We start from the raw sequence: 17,807 nt of genomic DNA on the forward strand, positions 1-17,807 counted from the left end.
TGTTAGCTGTCTGAGTATATGTGATCATTTTGCTAACGGGTGGCTTTATGTTCTGATTTTACAGGAAAGATATAATGAGATTAGAACGTCCATCTACAACCTCTCCTCATCCATTCTAGATCTAAATCTGAACAGACAAACAAGAGTTAACAAACAGCTTGGTCGATCTGCAATGTAACCCAATGAGAAATATATTAGCTTGGACATTGCATGCTATTATTTCCACCCCCAGAAACGGTTTGTTTGAGGGGGGAGCAGCTGTACAGGTGACAGCGTATTTAACAGAGCTGAATGAATAATTCAGTTGATGAATTTTTCCTACTCTGATTTTATGAGGCTTCTCACGTGCTTGAAATGAAGCAAATGCTTTGATGGATCAGAACCTTAGGCTATACTGGGGGCCAGGATCTATCTGTTTTAAAGGTTAATATGAATTGTGGGGTTTTTTCCTTTACAAAAAGCTATTGGAAAGACAATGGACTAAATTCTTGAATGATTTACACCCAGCGCCACTCCACTGACTTTCACAGGGTGGCAGTGATTGAAAATCATTGCAGAATTTGGCCCACTATTTACAAATAATTCCATGAAAGCAAATAGAAATAGGAGTAAAAGATGTCCAGCTGGACTTGAATTTCTCACTAAAAGATCTCAGGCACGTTGAAACATCAATCTTCACAAGAGAATGATGTCTCCCTTCTCATGTCATCCTCTGCATCACTCTCACTTCGCTGAGGGTCACTTCAGTCCTTCTTTGCTTTCAGGCCCTTTCCATCTCCTGTTGACACCTTAACTCCCTGCAACCTGCTGGTGTCCTTGCGTTATAGCTCCCATCTTTCTGGCCAGAATGATGCCTTTTAGACCTCGGGTAATGTAGACCAGGCCTAAGTGACATAGGAGCTTGATAGCTCCATTTTTCAGTTTCTTGACCACTTAAGAGCCTAAGTCTTATTGAATGTCAATAGGTGCTGAGCTCCTAAGTCACTTAGGGCAAGTCTACACTTAACAAATGTAACTGACATAACCATTTCAGCAAGGGCTGTGATTTTTAGACTACGTCAGAAGAGGGGGACACAGAAAATAATCAGTCTGGGAATGGCTTGGCTGCCTTACTCACTGACTACCATCCTAGCACATTGAGCTGTCTGTTTAAGTTACATCACTTAAGCACGCAAATGCCACAGACAATATGTACAACAAAATAACAGAAGCCACTATGTTTAGCGTCAAGAAACGAAGCCAAAGTACTTAAGACGGGTTGTGTGCAAGGCTTCAACCATATCTCAGATTGTTTCTAAAGCATATGTGCTTCTAATGGTTTAAACAGATGTGAGTGGAGCTGTAATTCTTGTAAATTGAGAAATACTCCCATATTCATCAGTAGCAGGGGTTCTCACAGAGCATTTTCTGACTGGCCTAACCCATTGTAACGAATATATGGCCTTCTAAGACATTCACAGATGTCCCTTTGCTGCATGCCAGTACTTACCCCCAGTTTCATGGTGACAGCTGGGATAGAACTGGGATCATCTTGTTTCAGAAAACACAAGCCCTTAAACCAGGGGTCGCCAACCTGAGCCTGAGAAGGAGCCAGAATTTACCAATGTACATTGCCAAAGAGCCACAGTAATACGTCAGCAGCCCTCCATCAGCTCCCAGCCCCTAGTGCCTCCCGCCCGCCGGCAGCCCCACCAGTCAGCGCCGTCTGCCTGTCCAATCAGCTGTTTCACATGCGTAGGAGGCTCTGGTAGGGGATGGGGGAGGAGTGAGGGCATCGCAGGCTGGGGGGAAGGGGCAGGGGCCTTGGGGAAAGGGGTGGAGTAGGGGCAGGGCCTGGGGCAGAGCAGGGGGTTGAGCAGTGAGCACCACCTGGCACATTGGAAAGTTAGTATCTGCAGCTCCAGCCCTGGAGTCGGTGCCTGTGCAAGGAGCCGCATATTAACCTCCAAAGAGCCGCATGCGGCTCCGGAGCCACAGGTTGGCCACCCCTGCCCTAAACACTCGAGCGAAAAGAGAATCTGATTCAGTCCTTAATCTACTAAACACAGCTGCCCTATGGCAAGCACTTCTGAAGCCACATCGTAGAGAGCAGAGATATACCTGTAGTGCAATATTCTGTACAATAGGAAACTGCCACATCAAGTCTGACTGGTTAGCCCCTCAGCTTATTCAGTGAAATTTAAATTTCACACTAAGTAGCGAGATGCTGTGAACACACACTTCAGATTTAGATATTTATGCAGATTACAATAAAAAGTATTTGCACTCACTGCACAACAAGTGGATGGAATGAAAATATTTTCCCCACCTTCACTAATAGTTTTACTGCACATATAAACAAGGCATCACAATAACACTAAAAATAAACAGGTGCATGTGCAGGACAACGTGTTACACTGGTTGAGTTATTGGTAGTCTAGCAGTAAGAAAATAATAAACTCTCTATTTGGGATAGAACAAGTGAATACTTGGTTGGGTTACAGAAGGTCAGACCTGATAGATGGAAAGCTGATCTATTTTTTGGCTTGTCAATCTTGACAGAATACTTCTTCAGCATAAATAACTGAGGTTGATCACTTCATTGAAAGCACAAGTACGAAAAGATGTCGGCTCTTGTATGGGGAATCTGTGGCAAAGCTAAAAATAAAGGCCAGACCTGACTCCCAGGCCTGTGTGTGACTCACAAAACCCTCCTTCTCCATCTGTTTTCTCCCCTTAAAAATCTCACCTTGCCACCTGGCGTAAAACTGAGTGACACAAAACCCTGTTAAATTTGCTGCGTGGAACAATTCTGCATTGGGCAAACAGCTCTAACTGGTGTTTTTAACTTATGTACTGCTATGATACTGACTTTTTGGACCTCATTGGCTCCAGCCTGCAGACAACAACATTAAACAATGTCTGAAGGCCCCTGTATCCTCAGCGTGATGCTTTTCCATCCCCTGTGCTCAGGGGCGGCTCTAGCTTTTTTGCCGCCCCAAGCATGGCAGGCAGGCCGCCTTTGGTGGCTTGTCTGCAGGAGGTCCGCTGGTCCCGTGGCTTCGGCGTACCACAGGGACCGGCAGGCTGGGCTGGTGCCAGAAGCCGCCGCTGCATGGGTACCTGGCCTATTTGTCAGGTAGCCTTGTGGGCTAGTAAGTAGTGATGGGATGGAGCTGAAGTTCAATTTGCTACACTTGTTCAAAGGAAGTTTTTTCCTAGGCTGCAGGCAGCCCTGCTGACTCTAGGGAGCTCCAGTGTGTTGTGAACGTGAACTCAACTTCAGGAGCTATTTATAAATGGGAGAAAGTTAAATTAAAAAAATGTGCTGAGGTTTTAAAATAAAACTATGACCAGGCCAGAGTATAAACACAGGGGGGAAATTAATCCCTTCTTCAAAGGAAGAAAAAAAAAAGATAGCAAGTGAGAGAGCGCACAATAAAAGGAAAATTCATTAAGTATAACAGGCCAGTTTTGGATGGTGTAAATCAATACAGGCCCATTGACTTCAATGGAGCTATGATGATTTATACTAGCTGAGGACATGGTCCAATGATTATAAAGGGAGAGGAAAAACACTGAGTGGAAACATAGCAGAGGTGAGAAATCCACTTATTCACACATTTGATGGATAGTCCACTAACAACAGCTGGTGCTGGTTAGCAGATAAAGAAAATCATTGGCATGGCATTTAAAGTACAACCGGTGTCACTTTGTGCATTGTCCTGAGGAATATGACACTGCAACTTCTACTTTTCCATGTAGCCCCTCATTTGATGAGTGTTGGGGAGTATTAAACTCATTGTACTGAAAATAAGCCCGAAACTTTCACTACAATTGACCTTTAGCAATTTGTTCCACTTGAATGGAAGCTAGTAGTTGCTGTAATTTCAGTCCCTAAGTGTCCTTCTTCTTTCTTCCAAACAGGTTGCACAGTCACTATGAACAATGGCCCAGCTATACTACAAAAAGGTAAATTATTCACCGTACAGAGACCGGATCCCATTGCAGATTGTGCGAGCAGAGGCAGAGCTCTCGCAAGAAGAGAAGGCCTATCTCATTGCTGTGGAGAAGGGGGACTATGCCAGTGTGAAACATGCCTTACAAGAGGCAGAAATCTACTACAACATCAACATTAACTGTATGGATCCTCTTGGACGCAGTGCCCTTTTAATAGCCATAGAGAATGAAAACCTGGAGATCATGGAGTTACTGCTGAGCCACAGTATTTATGTGGGAGATGCTCTGTTGTATGCAATACGGAAGGAGGTGGTTGGAGCAGTGGAGCTGCTTCTGAGTTACAGGAAGCCAAGTGGTGAAAAGCAGGTTAGTCAAATATTCAGGCAAGGAATTTTTATATTAGCTAATAGTTTGGTAAGAGATACCCAGTTGTTCAGAAGCTCCAGAGGATCTGGACAGGTCACAGACTTAGCTAGATAAGGCCTGGCTATTAATTGAATATGACATCACTATGGAAAATCCCAGGATGTTGTTGATTCTGTAGAGAGCACATTTCCCTTTGAATCAGTTCTGAGCCAATGTCCCAGAACAGTTTGGGGAGGTGGTGTGGGGGTACTGTGCTGTTGGAGGTGCTGTACAACACAGAACACACAAAATGAAGATCCTAATGAAAGATTCTTTGATCCTGTTTGTAAGAGTAGCTGTGTCAGTCGTGGTCTCCTGCTCAATTTCCAATCTGACTAATCACATTCTGCCTTACTTAAATTCCCCCTGCAGTTTCAGTTTCAGATAGTATTCATTTTCACATCCCAAACTAAGGATGTGGGTAAAGTGATTTACCGATAGATACTCTGTGTAGCAATTTAGTGGGTTTTTTAATTAAATTCCAATATATAAATCTAAGCTATTGTTTTCTTGCTATTAATACATGGAATCACTTTTCAAAGACAGATCCCAACATTGCAAACACTGATGCATGTGCTTAGCTTTAAGCAGGTGAGCAGTCCCATTGACTTCAACCTGTACACATGTGATAGCTGCCATGCATTGGCACAGCCGTACCAACAGACTGGCTATTGAACTGGAGACCTCCAGAGCAAAGAGCATGAGTTGCTACAGCTTGAAATAAAGCACTGTAGTTGTGGGGTGCAATAACGCATTTCCTCTGTGGTTTGGCAGAGAGGGGGACCTGTAACAGACCCTGGGTCGCACATGTGCTTAACATTAATCACATGGACAGTCCTACTGAAATCAGTGAGACTGGCCATGTACTTAAAATTAAGCACATGCAAAAGTATTTGCAAGATCAGGGCCCATGAATGTTACCTTTTGTACTGTACAATTTTTTCTCTCATCCTCATTTACAAATAATGTAGCTGATAAGTGGGCTGCTATGTGTACTGTGATGGGGCAAGGCCAGATGGCTACAGAAAAGTACTGAGGAACAGGTATGTTAACCCCAGGCTAAACAAATCCCTAGTACCATAGTAACCAAATGGCAGTTACTCCAGGTTAATCAAGGCACCTTGGGCCAATTAAGATCTTTCTAGAAGGCAGTGGAGATAGCCACATTGATTAGAATACCTGCAGCCAATCAAGGCCGGCTAATCAGGGCACCTGGGTTTAATAAGGAGCTCACTCCAGTCAGGCAGGGAGGAGCCAGAGGAGAGGAAGCGCATGTGAGGAGCTGGGAGCAAGAGGCGCAAGGAGCTGAGACTGAGAGGGTGTGCTACTGGAGGATTGAGGAATTATCAGACAATCAAGCATTATCAGACACCAGGAGGAAGGCCCTGTGGTGAGGATAAAGAAGATGTTTGGAGGAGGCCATGGGGAAGTAGCCCAGGGAGTTGTAGCTGTCATGCAGCTGATACAGGAGACACTATAGACAGCTGCAATCCACAGGGCCCTGGGCTGGAACCCGGAGTAGAGGGCGGGCCTGGGTTCCCCCCAAACCTTGCAACTCCTGATCCAACACAGGAGGGGTTGACCCAGACTGTGGGTTCCACCAGAGAGGAAGATCACTGAGGTGAGCAAATCCGCCAATAAGCGCAGGACCCACCAAGGTAAAGGAGGAACTTTGTCACAGTACGTAATACTAGACACACTGTAGATTTTTTCCTGTCCTTTGATTAGAACATCTGTCTACCTATCTGTCCATTCCAATGCCTAATTTCTGTTCTGAAATTCACTGGAACATGTTCCCTGTTGGAACATGTTCCCAAGAATTGAGGGATTAATGTGATTTAACCATAAAAGGCCCTAGTGTGCAGCCTTTTGATAATAGTTGTAAATAATCCAAAGCAAACAATGAAGAAATACTCCAGATCATCAAAGATAACTTTGAAGGATGTCCCACTTACAATTCAGAAACCATTCCACAAATCCTTTGAATACTAACTAGCAATATGTTGCTGGAACATTAGATAGATAGATAGATATTTTCTGACAGAGTTAAATTGAAATACTACTTTTCTGTTTTATCCTGATGTTAGTGACAAAATATGGACCATACATGGGAAATTGAACTGTAGTCTTTTCTCACTGTTCTAGAAAGACTGGTTATCTTGTTTAGAGATATACCAGAATGACAGAAAGTAGCACAGAACTAAAGATAAACTCAAGCTTTATTGAAAGGGTCGTCAGTATAATGGGAAAATGCTGAGGTTAAATACAAATACTTTTGAATGATCATGAAAAGAAAGTGCTGTGATTCTATGCAGGCTTCAAAAAGTTCTCTTGTAATTCGGAATTTTTTGTTCCTAGTGATTCACCGCCTCTGCTGTTTTAAGTTGATATAGTTCCACTGATGTCAGTGAAGAGAGGCTGATTTACATCAGCTGAGGATTGGACCCAACATCTTTAGTTTAGTGCTACATTTCAAAGCACTAAACTATATACGTATCTATTTTCTCTTTCTACAGCAACGTTTATATCTTTGTGCGTGTGTGTGTGTGTTCCATTAATGCCAGTGGGAACTGCGCATGTCTGTTAAGGCAAAGCAATTTTCATCCTGATATAACAGTTACATTTTACACAGAGTTGTGCAAAATGTTCCCGATAAAATCTCCAAACACACAAAATACACCTGGTTCAGATCCAGATGGCACAGAATCAGATTCGTTGCCAGAGTCACCCCCTTTCTTCAAGGGTGAGGGGAAAACAGGATTGCCTTTGACATGCTCATTACACTTGCAGCTCTGCATTAAGACAGTGAGTATAATCAAAACTAGTATAATCACCTGCCGGTGTCAGGAAGGAATTTTATCGCCAAAGCGCAGTTGGATAGATGCATTCTGGATGGGTTTTTTGTTTTTGTTTCACTTTCCTCTGAAGCATCAGAGATTGGCAATTGCTGGAGACAGGACATAGCACTGGTGTGGACAGCGCTTAGGTCGCTGTAACTTGTGTCACTCAGGGTGTGGGTGTGTGTCTTTTTCACACCCATGAGCAATGTAAGTTAGATCTACTTAAGAGGTAGTCAAGTATCAGAGGGGTAGCTGTGTTAATCTGGATCTGTAAAAGCAGCAAAGAGTCCTGTGGCACCTTATAGACTAACGGACGTATTGGAGTATGAGCTTTCGTGGGTGAATACCCACTTCGTTGGATGCAGTAGTATAGGCCCGCCCTCTGATGTCTGGCTGGTTTTTCTTGCTTATATGATCAGGGTCAAACTCATCCCCAGATTTGAGTTCAGGAAGGAATTTCCCCCCAGTTCAGATTGGCAGGACCATGTGTGTCTGTCGGAGGGGTGAGGGCAGTTGCCTAGCTTTGCAGCATAGAGCATGAATTGCCATTAGTATCATCAGGGTGTATCTCACCTAATCAGTTCCCTGCCATTGCAGGCGCTTCAGACATTGAGAACACCTCAGTCTCTCCCTGTGGGGGCGTGCCCCAGGTTAGTCTACTAAGGACTGAAATGCTTTGGTCTAACTCAGTATACATCTAGGAACAAGGAATGTCAGACATTCTTACAGGATGGGGGAAGCAGTGACTCTGAAAAGAGACTTAGGGGTCATGGTGGATAATCAGCTGAACAGGAGCTCTCAGTGTGACGCTGTGGCCAAGAGAGCTAGTGCAATCCTAGGATGCATAAACAGGGGAATCTTGAGTAGTAGTAGAGAGGTTATTTTACCTCCGTATTTGGCACTCAGGAGTGGCGCCAGGGTTTCTGGCTCCCTAGGCAGAATTCAGAGGGTGGCATTTTGTGCGCTCCCCACGGGGCGCACGGGAGCTTCCGGTTCCACTCCCATCGCACTGCTGAAGAAGGTCCCTCCACCAAAATGCCACAGGCGACAGCAGCAGTCATCGAGCTGCTCAATTGCCTGCCGCTGTTTCCTGTGGCTCGTCGGCAGCAGGTCCTTCTTCAGCGGTGCAACAGGAGCGGAACCGGAAGCTCCCGTGCGCCCCGTGGGGAGCACACAAAATGCCGCCCCCGAATGCTGGCGCCCTAGGCGACCGCCTAGTGTCGCCTAATGGAAGTGCCGGCCCTGTTGGCACTGGTGTGACTGCTGCTGGAATCCTGTGTCCAGTCCTGGTGCCCACAATTCAAGAAGGATGTTGATAAATTGGAAAGAGTTTAGAGAAAAGCCACAAGAACGATTAAAAGATTAGAAAAAAATGATTTATAATGATAGACTTAAGGAGCTCAGTCTATTTCGCTTAACAAACGTAAGGCTAAAGGGTGACTTGATTTCAGTCTACAAGCATCTACTTGGGCAACAAATATTTAATAATAGGCTGTTCAGTCTAGCAGAGAAAGGTCTAACTCAATCCAATGGCTGGAAGTTGAACTAGACAAATTCAGACTAGAAATAAGGTGTGAATTTTTAATGGCTGGAGTAATTAATAATTGGAACAATTTACCAAGGATCAAAGTAGAGTCTCCATCACTGGCCATTTTAAAATCATAACTGGGTGTTTTTCTAAAAGATCTACTCTAGGAATTATATTGGGAAAGTTCTAATGCCTGTGATATACAGGAGGTCTGGCTAAGTGATACGATGGTCCCTTCTGGCTTTAGAATCTATGAGTCTATAAATACAGGGGTCACAGGGTAAAATATAACAGTCTGTGATAGACAGGAGGTCAGTCAAAATGATCTGATGGTCCCTCCTGGACTTAAAGATTCTGACAAAAAACAGGTTTGTCACAAGCCCAGATTCATTCCCATTTTGAGTGGCCCTGGGTCAGCGTAAGAACTTGTGTACAAACTAGGATTTATTAGCTATACCATCTCAGAATTTCAGGTTGTTCTGATATGCGGTTTTGGTTTGGGCCCTTTGGTAGACCTCATTGGGAATTTGCCTGCAGACAGCTGCAGGACTGGGTTTTTAGCTCTTCAGCCTCATCAATACTAATGAATTGGTATTCATGCACAGTTTTATTGCATGAAATGAAAAGAAGTGCCTAGTTAAGCACAATAAGAACACATGGCTTAATGCTTCGACCCACAAAGCTAATCCCGGAGCAGCCTGTGTCAGAACTCAGACTCCTTATGATAGCCTCAGAGCAGTGCCAATGCACATTCTCCTGGATCCTTTCCTGGGGAAGTCCTAGGGTAGCTCCCCACCAAACATCTTTTATGAGAGTACCCTAGAAATCCTCTTAGCACAGAATAGCAGCTGAAGTTGAATTGTATGCCTTCTATGTGCACGTATACAGGTCCTCCTTGGCTGACATTATGGTCGTGGCAGTGTCAGGGCTGGCCGGGGGAGGGAAGTGGGGCAATTTGCCCCAGACCCTGGCCCCCACAGGGGCCCCGTGAGCCCTGGACCAGTGGCGGTCTGGGTCTTTGGTGGCATTTTGGCGTCAGGGAGCCCTTCAGTTCTGCTAAAGACGCAAAGCAACTGAAGGAACCCCACCGCCGAAATGCCGCCGAAGATCCAGACCTCCGCCTGGTGAGTACAAGTGCCGCAGCTGCCCTGCTTTGCCCCAGGCCCCCTGAATCCTCTGGGCGATCCTGGGCAGTGTCCTCATTCATGCCAAGTAAAAATAAAAATGTTGCTCCTCTTTGGCTGAGCAGTAGCTGAAATCCAGGCCTTGCAGAGTAGTTTCTGTTTGGCAGAGAAATCAGTGACATGAAGTCATGTTATTTTCTGAGCGCAGTCTGTTTATTTATACACAAGGGTTTGTTTCCCTGGACCGTGGTAGGCACAAGACTGCACATGGGCAGCTCTTTTTTGCAGAAAACTAAAGTCAGACATGGTCAGTTCTGTTCCAGAGAGAGGCGTTCTGTTTGCTCGGCTTCTGCTCCTAGCTGCTTGAGATATAGCCTTCTTCCAGCCTCCCAGCCCTGAGTTATGGGCTTTGGAAACCCTATTAGTGCAACGCTTTCTTGACATCTCACTGGGGGTATCAGTTTTTTGCCCTATAAAAGTGTTTCAGGTGCTCCTGATGTCGCACCTATTCACCTGAACGAGGTCTGTGACTGTTTTTGCACGATGGCAGGCCACTAGTACCTTCAGGCATAACTAATCTTATAAACATATACAGACAGCCTGATATGGTCTACCTTTTACTGAAGGCTGGACTGTGGCTGGTGTGTACACGGCTCCTCGTGCGAAGAGCCTATCCCTCCTTCCTTGCACAGCCAGCTGAAGTGCCTGCCACGACTGTAGTCACTGTGCATCGGGGAGCACAGAGACTGCACTGTATGGGGCAGAAGAGGAAGAGGGGAAGGCTGAGGAGAAGACACCACAAGCCCACTCCTCCCACAAATGATCCACAGAATGGCTTGGACCAACCAGCTGCAGAGGGCAGGAGGTGGCAGGTTTGTGTAATTTTTGGTAGTGCCTAGAATGGCTCCAAGTCCCACCCCCCATCCCACCTGCCTTGTAAGCCAATATATATATTTAAAAATAATGTAAAAATGGACTGGAAACAGTAAGCATTTAACAATTTCCCTATATTGCACAATATCACTGTCATAAGAAAAAATTATTTAACTAAGAATATCAACTTTATTAATACTCTTTTGAATATGGAAATGGCCAAGCACTCTTGGATCACTAACACTCAAAAGCAAATGCTTTCTAAAATTAAAACAAAATGGAGCCCCTTCTTTTGCGATGTTCTACAAGAGGGGTATGGGGCGGCCCCTTGCCCAGTGTGGGGCAGAAGCGGTGACTACGGGTGGGGGAAGGGGGACAGAGTGTCACGACACTCACCTAAACCCCAGCTGCTCAGGTCCAGGCCTTCCCTGTGGTGGGTGCAGGGGGGGAGAGGCTGCCATCACATGTGCATTTCCTCCCCTGTTGCTGTCCCTCACGGTAGCCTCACTGGGGGGGAGACGGGAGGAGGGAGGGGAATGGTGCTGCCCCTTGCCAAGTGAGGGGCAGGAGTGGTGACTGTGTGCATGGGGGGCAGAGTCTCACAAGTCCGACACTCACCCAAGCCCCAACTGCTTAGGTCCAGACTCCAGGAAGCCCCCCTCAGAGTCATCTCCTGGTGGGTACCGGGGTGGGGGTGTTGCCATCATGTGTGCGCCTCACCCCCCCCCCCGGAGGCTCAGCAGCTGCCTCTGCCTGATGCCAACGCCACTCCCTTTGTTATAGCCAGCAGCAGCCAGTGAGGGAGCACGGTGTGGAGCAGCAGGGCAGCCACCAGCTGCCCAGGGTGCAGGCAGGGATGCTCCTGGGGAGGCACATGGGGGTGGCAGGCGAGGCTGGGGGACACTGTGGGAGCAGCAGGTGGGGCCAGGGAGAGAGACCTGGCCCCAAACATTGGTGAAGCCAAGCCCCCATGCTCCGAATATTGCTGGAGCCTGGGCACCATGGGCCCATATAACTCTAATGGATGTAGCCTGGGCACCCCTCAGACACACAAGGGAGCTTCTCATGGAAGCTTGGCCCTGGTCCCAGCTCAGGCCTGGGACTATATAGAGATATCTCCAGGTAGCAGGGGTTGCAGTGGTTTCAAAAGTAGAGAAAGAGCTTTTGGTTTTTGCTTGTTTTTTCCCTATGAGAGTGCCAGGGTCCCATCCCTGCCTCTCAGAGCCTGATTCAAATTGGTGAGCTTGACACAGCAGCAAAGGACTTCATATGCGATTACTAAACCCAGCAGGCAACTCCTCACGCCTTTGTTAAACTGCAGTTTTGATGTTAAACTGCTGTTTTCTGAAAGCTCTATGACAATTGTAGTGATATGTCATATGTCAGTTACTATAACAACACACTTCTCCAGTGCTGCAGCTTGGCTTGTATCAGATGTGTCTGGAAAGAAAGAAAAGAGATTTTGTTTACACTGGAAGTTTAGGAGAGATAGGGCGAGCAAAAGCCTCTTTGAGGGAACCGAGGTAGCACATTATATCTGAACAATGATGTGTTAAAGTAGCTCTATTTCCTTTTAGGTTCACCTCCACGGAACTTGGCATTTCTCACAAGGTCTCTTCTGTCTGATCATTACAATGGACAGCCACAGTTTTCTGTTTACCATACTACAGGTCTCTAGATGAACTGTTAAAGAGACTACACCAGTTATACACAGAATAATTTCATTGCTAACTTAATGTTACAGCAGTTGTGACCCACAATGACCCCTTTTGGAGATTTTGGGTTCAGCCACAGAGATGTCATGTCATGGGACTCTGACCTTTGTTTTAATCAATGGAGTGATTGTAGGGAGAGGCTGATATGTTTCATTCCCAGTAGAGAATAACATCCATGCTCACTAAGGGCCTGATCCAACTCCCAATGTGGTCACAGGTACACCTCTACCCCCATATAACGCTGTCCTCGGGAGTAAAAAAATCTTACCACATTATAGATGAAACCGCGTTATATCAAACTTGCTTTGATCTGCCGGAGCGTGCAGCTCCCCCCCCCCCCCCCAAGCACTGCTTTACTGCGTTATAGCCGAATTCTTGTTATATCGGGTCGTGTTATATCGGGGTAGAGGTGTACTTCGAATGTGAATTAAGCTAAAACAAATTCAGGCCGCTTTAATTCTGAATGACATTGTCCACATAGGGATTTCATGCATCTTAATGAATCCACTTCAAATTCACACTATTAGTTAAATCAGATTTTCCTGGATGTCCCCATGTAGACAAGCCTGTAGGTGTGTGGATATTAATTTCACTTACAAAAGAGAAACCACGCCTTTGAAAATTTACATTATGTTTACAAAGTTTTCTCCATAATAATCTTAATCTTATTTTTAGAAGCAATAGTATTTCCAAATAACTCTCTCACTGAGGGCATGATCTTTCAGTGAAACCCGCTGAAGGAGGTTAGGAGTCTTTCCATTGACTTCAATGGATTTTGAATTAGAACCTATAGGCATTTAGGTTTTTTTTAATTGTTTCCTATGTGATTTTTACAGAACAATGCAGGTGCCTTGCTGAGTGCTTTGTGTAGTTCTTAGTGCAAATACATGCAATTTGCATGAATCTGCCATACATTGTAAATCATGGAAATATGTTCATTTCTAACATAAAATGTACAGTCTATGCTGAATTCTGAACCCTATTTCTGTTCTTTAAGAAATGAACTTCTATCAATTATCTGGATTAATTTTTTGTCCTCAGTCTACCCATAAACACTTTCCTGGATAGCTGTTTTGCTCATGTCAATCAGGGCTAACATCAAATGTTTACATAAAGATGATATTAACATCCCTCTTCTATCTGCCATAATTAGTAATTTGCCTCAGGCAGCTGGCTTCAAATTAATCTGGTTCATAGATGGGACTGAAATGCAATGTCTCAATAACTAAAATACAAAAAAGTGTCTTCAGTATTGATAATTCTCACTGAATTTGTTTCAATGGTCAAAAGGCCCCATGAGTCAGTGAGATCTCAACAGACAACAATCCTCATATCTTCCAAAGAAAAAATACTGCAGAAATAAGCCCAGGGGGATTTTTTTTTCCAGAAAACACTGTAGGGAATAAAAGACAATATTTAGGATCTGTGTTAATAATCCTCAGACACCTGCTAGAAGCAGGCTTGATAACATTTGAAAACTTAAACTTGACCTTGAAAATCCTGTTTCAAATGAGCTGATGAATAAAAGTCTGTCTTATTCTCTGTATATGTAAATACCAGAGATCTGTTGCCCCAAGGCAATCTTTCATGAACCATAAATGATATGCTACATTAAACCTTTTTTTTCATACCAAAGTCAGGTTACTTCTTTGAGGGTGTTTCCAGTTGAGTAGTCATAATCACGTAGGGATCTTCTTCTCAACTAAAAGAGACAAGAGAAGAGTTTCTCTAACCTTTCCACACACCTCGATGCAAGTGTAACTGAGTCACAGAGTAACTAACTATGGTTATGAAAATTAAGGAAACAGGTTAGATACCACAGAGATGATTGTGGTATTAAAACTAGATATGAAAGAATGAAAAATCTTGGAAACCAGTGGGATTAGGTAGGACCTCTACACAGTGAGAAGATTGAAGGTCTGAACTGCCCATTCTTTTCAGAGTCATAAAAGAGATCATCCCTTATATTTCTTTCCTGTAGAAAAAGGAATGACCCTTGCCTCTGACCTTACTAAAGTATTAAAGAAAAGCAGGGATCTGTGTACTCTCAGCACAGTGGTATCAAACTCCAGAGCTGCAACACTGAGACGGCAAACCAAGGAAGAAATGAATGCGGGAGTGGTGTTCATGGAACGGCAAGGCAAATGTATGTGCGGTGTACATACTGCTCCATATAGTGATTATGGTAGAAGCACAACTTCAGTGTTAGTTCTAGGACATCTCTGAGAAGATGCCTTAGCCAACCTTCCTGAGATGTCACAGAGATGAGCATGTGAAGTGCCGGACATCAGAAACTGATTACTGGCAAAAGGAGCACAAAGCCTAAATTTAACCACCTGTCTAGGAACTTCTGTGGCCTTCATCATTGTATCAGAGCATCTGAGACAAGGGTTTCACTGGAACAGGAAAGATTTAACAATAGTTGGAAGAGTTTAGAGTCAAAGTTATCCCAGAGAAGGTTCAGAGGGAACTGTGGTACTAGAAGAAAGTTTGCTGTAGGTACTTGGTATGGGAATATTTGAAGACACAACAAGGAAGAAAGATTGTGTTTGAAAAACCTAAAAGTGATTGTTGCAGCTCAAATGTCTAACAGCTCTGCCAGCATCCACTCTTTTCATTATTTTTATTGCTGTAGTAAGAACTCACAGCTATAGTTAGCAACAGGCCTTTGACAGTGAAAACTGCGTCACAAATCGAGTCCATCTAATTAAACCAACAGCAGAGAAATCACCACTTCATTTAATCATCGCATTAATCAGGAAAAAGCCATATTTTAAACTTAAGAGTAGGTAGCAAAGACTGGATGTGTGGAAGAACCAGGAACAACATCCTCAGGGTGATATACCAGATTGTGACAGGGTGCGCTTCTCACCCACATCCTCAGTCACTCCAGGAACTGCCCAGACTCTTTTCTTTTAGTGTCCACTCTGTATAATATATTCAAGTTCCTTCCACCAATAACTGTACAGAAAAAATACTCCCTGCCTCAAAGACAGACAGAAGGTCAGGCAATTGGAACTATGATGGATGCTGCACTAGGAACCTTCTTTACTCATTTAAGAGAGAGTTGTTCCTAATACCTCAAGCAATGTGTTCAACATGACCCTATGTCACTTCCTAGCAGCTCATAAAAATAAATGTCATTGATCCCCAGTAGCTTAATATCATGTCAGCTCAGCTGTCTGAGCAAACTGGTGACCAGAAATCTGAGAACAGGGGAAGAAAGTTCCTCACACATCACTGTGCCGTTCCAGAGTCGGGTGGTAGCTGCTCAAATTAAAGCTGGGTGAACTATTTGCAACAAACTCTTTGTTCAACAAATTTAATCCTTTTTATGTTTCTACACAAACATTTGTTTTGATCAGTTTGTTGTGGTAATGGTTAATCAACATATTTGGTAACATAATGGTTAATCAACATATTTTAGGCTGGGGATTGTTCACAAACAACATGACTATGGCTTCAATCTTCTTTATTTGTTCAACTTGACTGGTCCCCTAAATCACATATTTGTTTCTGCTTCCTGACTGGCTACCTCCCAAGCCCAGAAAGAGATTTCAAGCTGGACACTCAAACTCTTTCAGCGTGAATATTCATGAATATCTATTTGTGCCACGAGTATTTGTAACACTTTCTCATTCATATTTTCAAAGGAAAGTCTGCCTGGGTGAGTGTTGGAGGGAAGTGAAGAGAACATATTGTGGGCACCACCAGAACAAATTCATGGGTTTTATTAAAAACTAATGCTTGGGCCTAATCTTAAAGCTCAGTCCAGACCTGGAGCTGAACCCAACCACAACCGACCTGAAGCTGACCCAAGAGTATTGAGTCATTTTCAGAACTGACACAACCTGGAACCGAACACTTCCTGTTGAAACTGTCTGTGTTGCCTATGTCATGTCCTTAGAGCTTGACCTGGTGAGGGCTTCTTGCTCCCCTCGCCCCATACATGTGATCTGTCTCCAACTGCCTCCTGCCTGTGGAGCTGGGGAAGCAACAGCTGCATGTGCTGCTCCTGCCAGATACCACTGCCTAGCTGTGCTGCAGCCCATTTGCAGAGTCACTCTACAGCACACACAGAACACAATGAGGTGGCGTGGCTAACAGGAGCAGGGCATGCAGCTACTGCTACCCTGACCCCATCAGCAAGAGTTTTCAGACCTGACATAACCCAAGCACTTTAGTTGAGTCCCACCAGATTCGGTCACATGGCAAGGCACTAGCTCACAGTACTTTTGCAGAATTCATCTAGATCTGCTCAGAATGCGAGATATACCCATATCTAACCTTGCAGTTCACTTACCCCTACACTGTGGCAATGACTTACACTTTACAATGCTAGACAATGCAGTGTTTACTAGTGACAGGATACTTGATTCCCCCTAACTCTGGGACTGAGAATATTATTTCTGTAATACTTCCCACCTCTGCTTACTAGTAAAGTGGAAATCTTGTAGAGACTGTCCAAAGGCCAATCTCAACTTGAGTCTACCTTGAAGGAGCATGTTGGCACACCAGCCAAACTGAAATGGTTCAGGGCAGCATGCATCATGGTATTTAGTTCATGGGAACGTGAACAGGGCTCAGGTGCTGCACTTGAATATTCCCCACATACTTGTGGCACCTTAGAGACTCCTCATTCTTTTTGCTGATACAGACTAACACGGCTACCATGCTGAAACCTGGTAGCAAAGGAAGATTTTACTCATTCTGATCTTTTTTTCCTATTGGGAGAAGCAATCTATTTTCCAAATTGCTATTTTTTGTCAGCAATGACTCTGTGGTCTTTTCACTCTCTAGTTCAGAAGCTATAGCATCAAATTTCATATTCTTTATTACAAAAACAAAACCCACCAGCCTGGCCTAACAAAATCAAAATGGGTGGAGAGCTAAGGCATGTGCTTTGTAAGTTTAGAGATCTGTTTTGTGAAAGACCATTGGGCAGGGTCAGACAGCATTAAGTCCAGCACAGAAGTGATCCCAGATATAACCATTTGCATAGTTTTTTGTAATGCTGCTCTTTTGCCATCAAATCTGAAATTTAAAGAAATACGGTTAAGTAGGAATAAAAAAACAAAACAAAACCCTCTTCTAAGCAAAAGCTGTTACATATTTAGTCAAGGATTCATAACCTGCCTGCATGTATTAATATATTACAGGAAAATGCAGGCATTCTACATAAAAGGAAGATGACATTAAAGACCATAGATAGCATAAATATTAAATTGTACTTGCACATCTTGTCCCTGTTACCATTTTGTCTGACTTGGGAATGTGTAGCTCAAATGAAGTAATTTAAAAAGGCTGGAAATGCAATTGTCTTTTCTGAGTAAACCTTAGAAAAAATAATGAATAATAATAATAAAAAGCAGATGACTTTACA

At 44.1% G+C, this 17,807-nt stretch overlaps 1 protein-coding gene across 2 annotated transcripts in view; it reads left to right on the forward strand.

The window, feature by feature from the left end:
• The window catches only part of TRPC5 (transient receptor potential cation channel subfamily C member 5), a 139,297-nt gene that overhangs the window by 42,025 nt on the left and 79,465 nt on the right, over positions 1 to 17,807 (forward strand). For both annotated transcript variants that reach the window (XM_030576272.1, XM_030576271.1), the window contains exon 2: positions 3,907 to 4,305. In XM_030576272.1, coding sequence (XP_030432132.1) covers positions 3,928 to 4,305 — 378 coding nt within the window. In that variant the 5' untranslated portion in view covers positions 3,907 to 3,927. The remainder of the gene's footprint in view (positions 1 to 3,906; positions 4,306 to 17,807) is intronic.

The sequence above is a fragment of the Gopherus evgoodei genome, chromosome 9, assembly GCF_007399415.2.
Source record: "Gopherus evgoodei ecotype Sinaloan lineage chromosome 9, rGopEvg1_v1.p, whole genome shotgun sequence".
NCBI lineage: Eukaryota > Metazoa > Chordata > Testudines > Testudinidae > Gopherus > Gopherus evgoodei.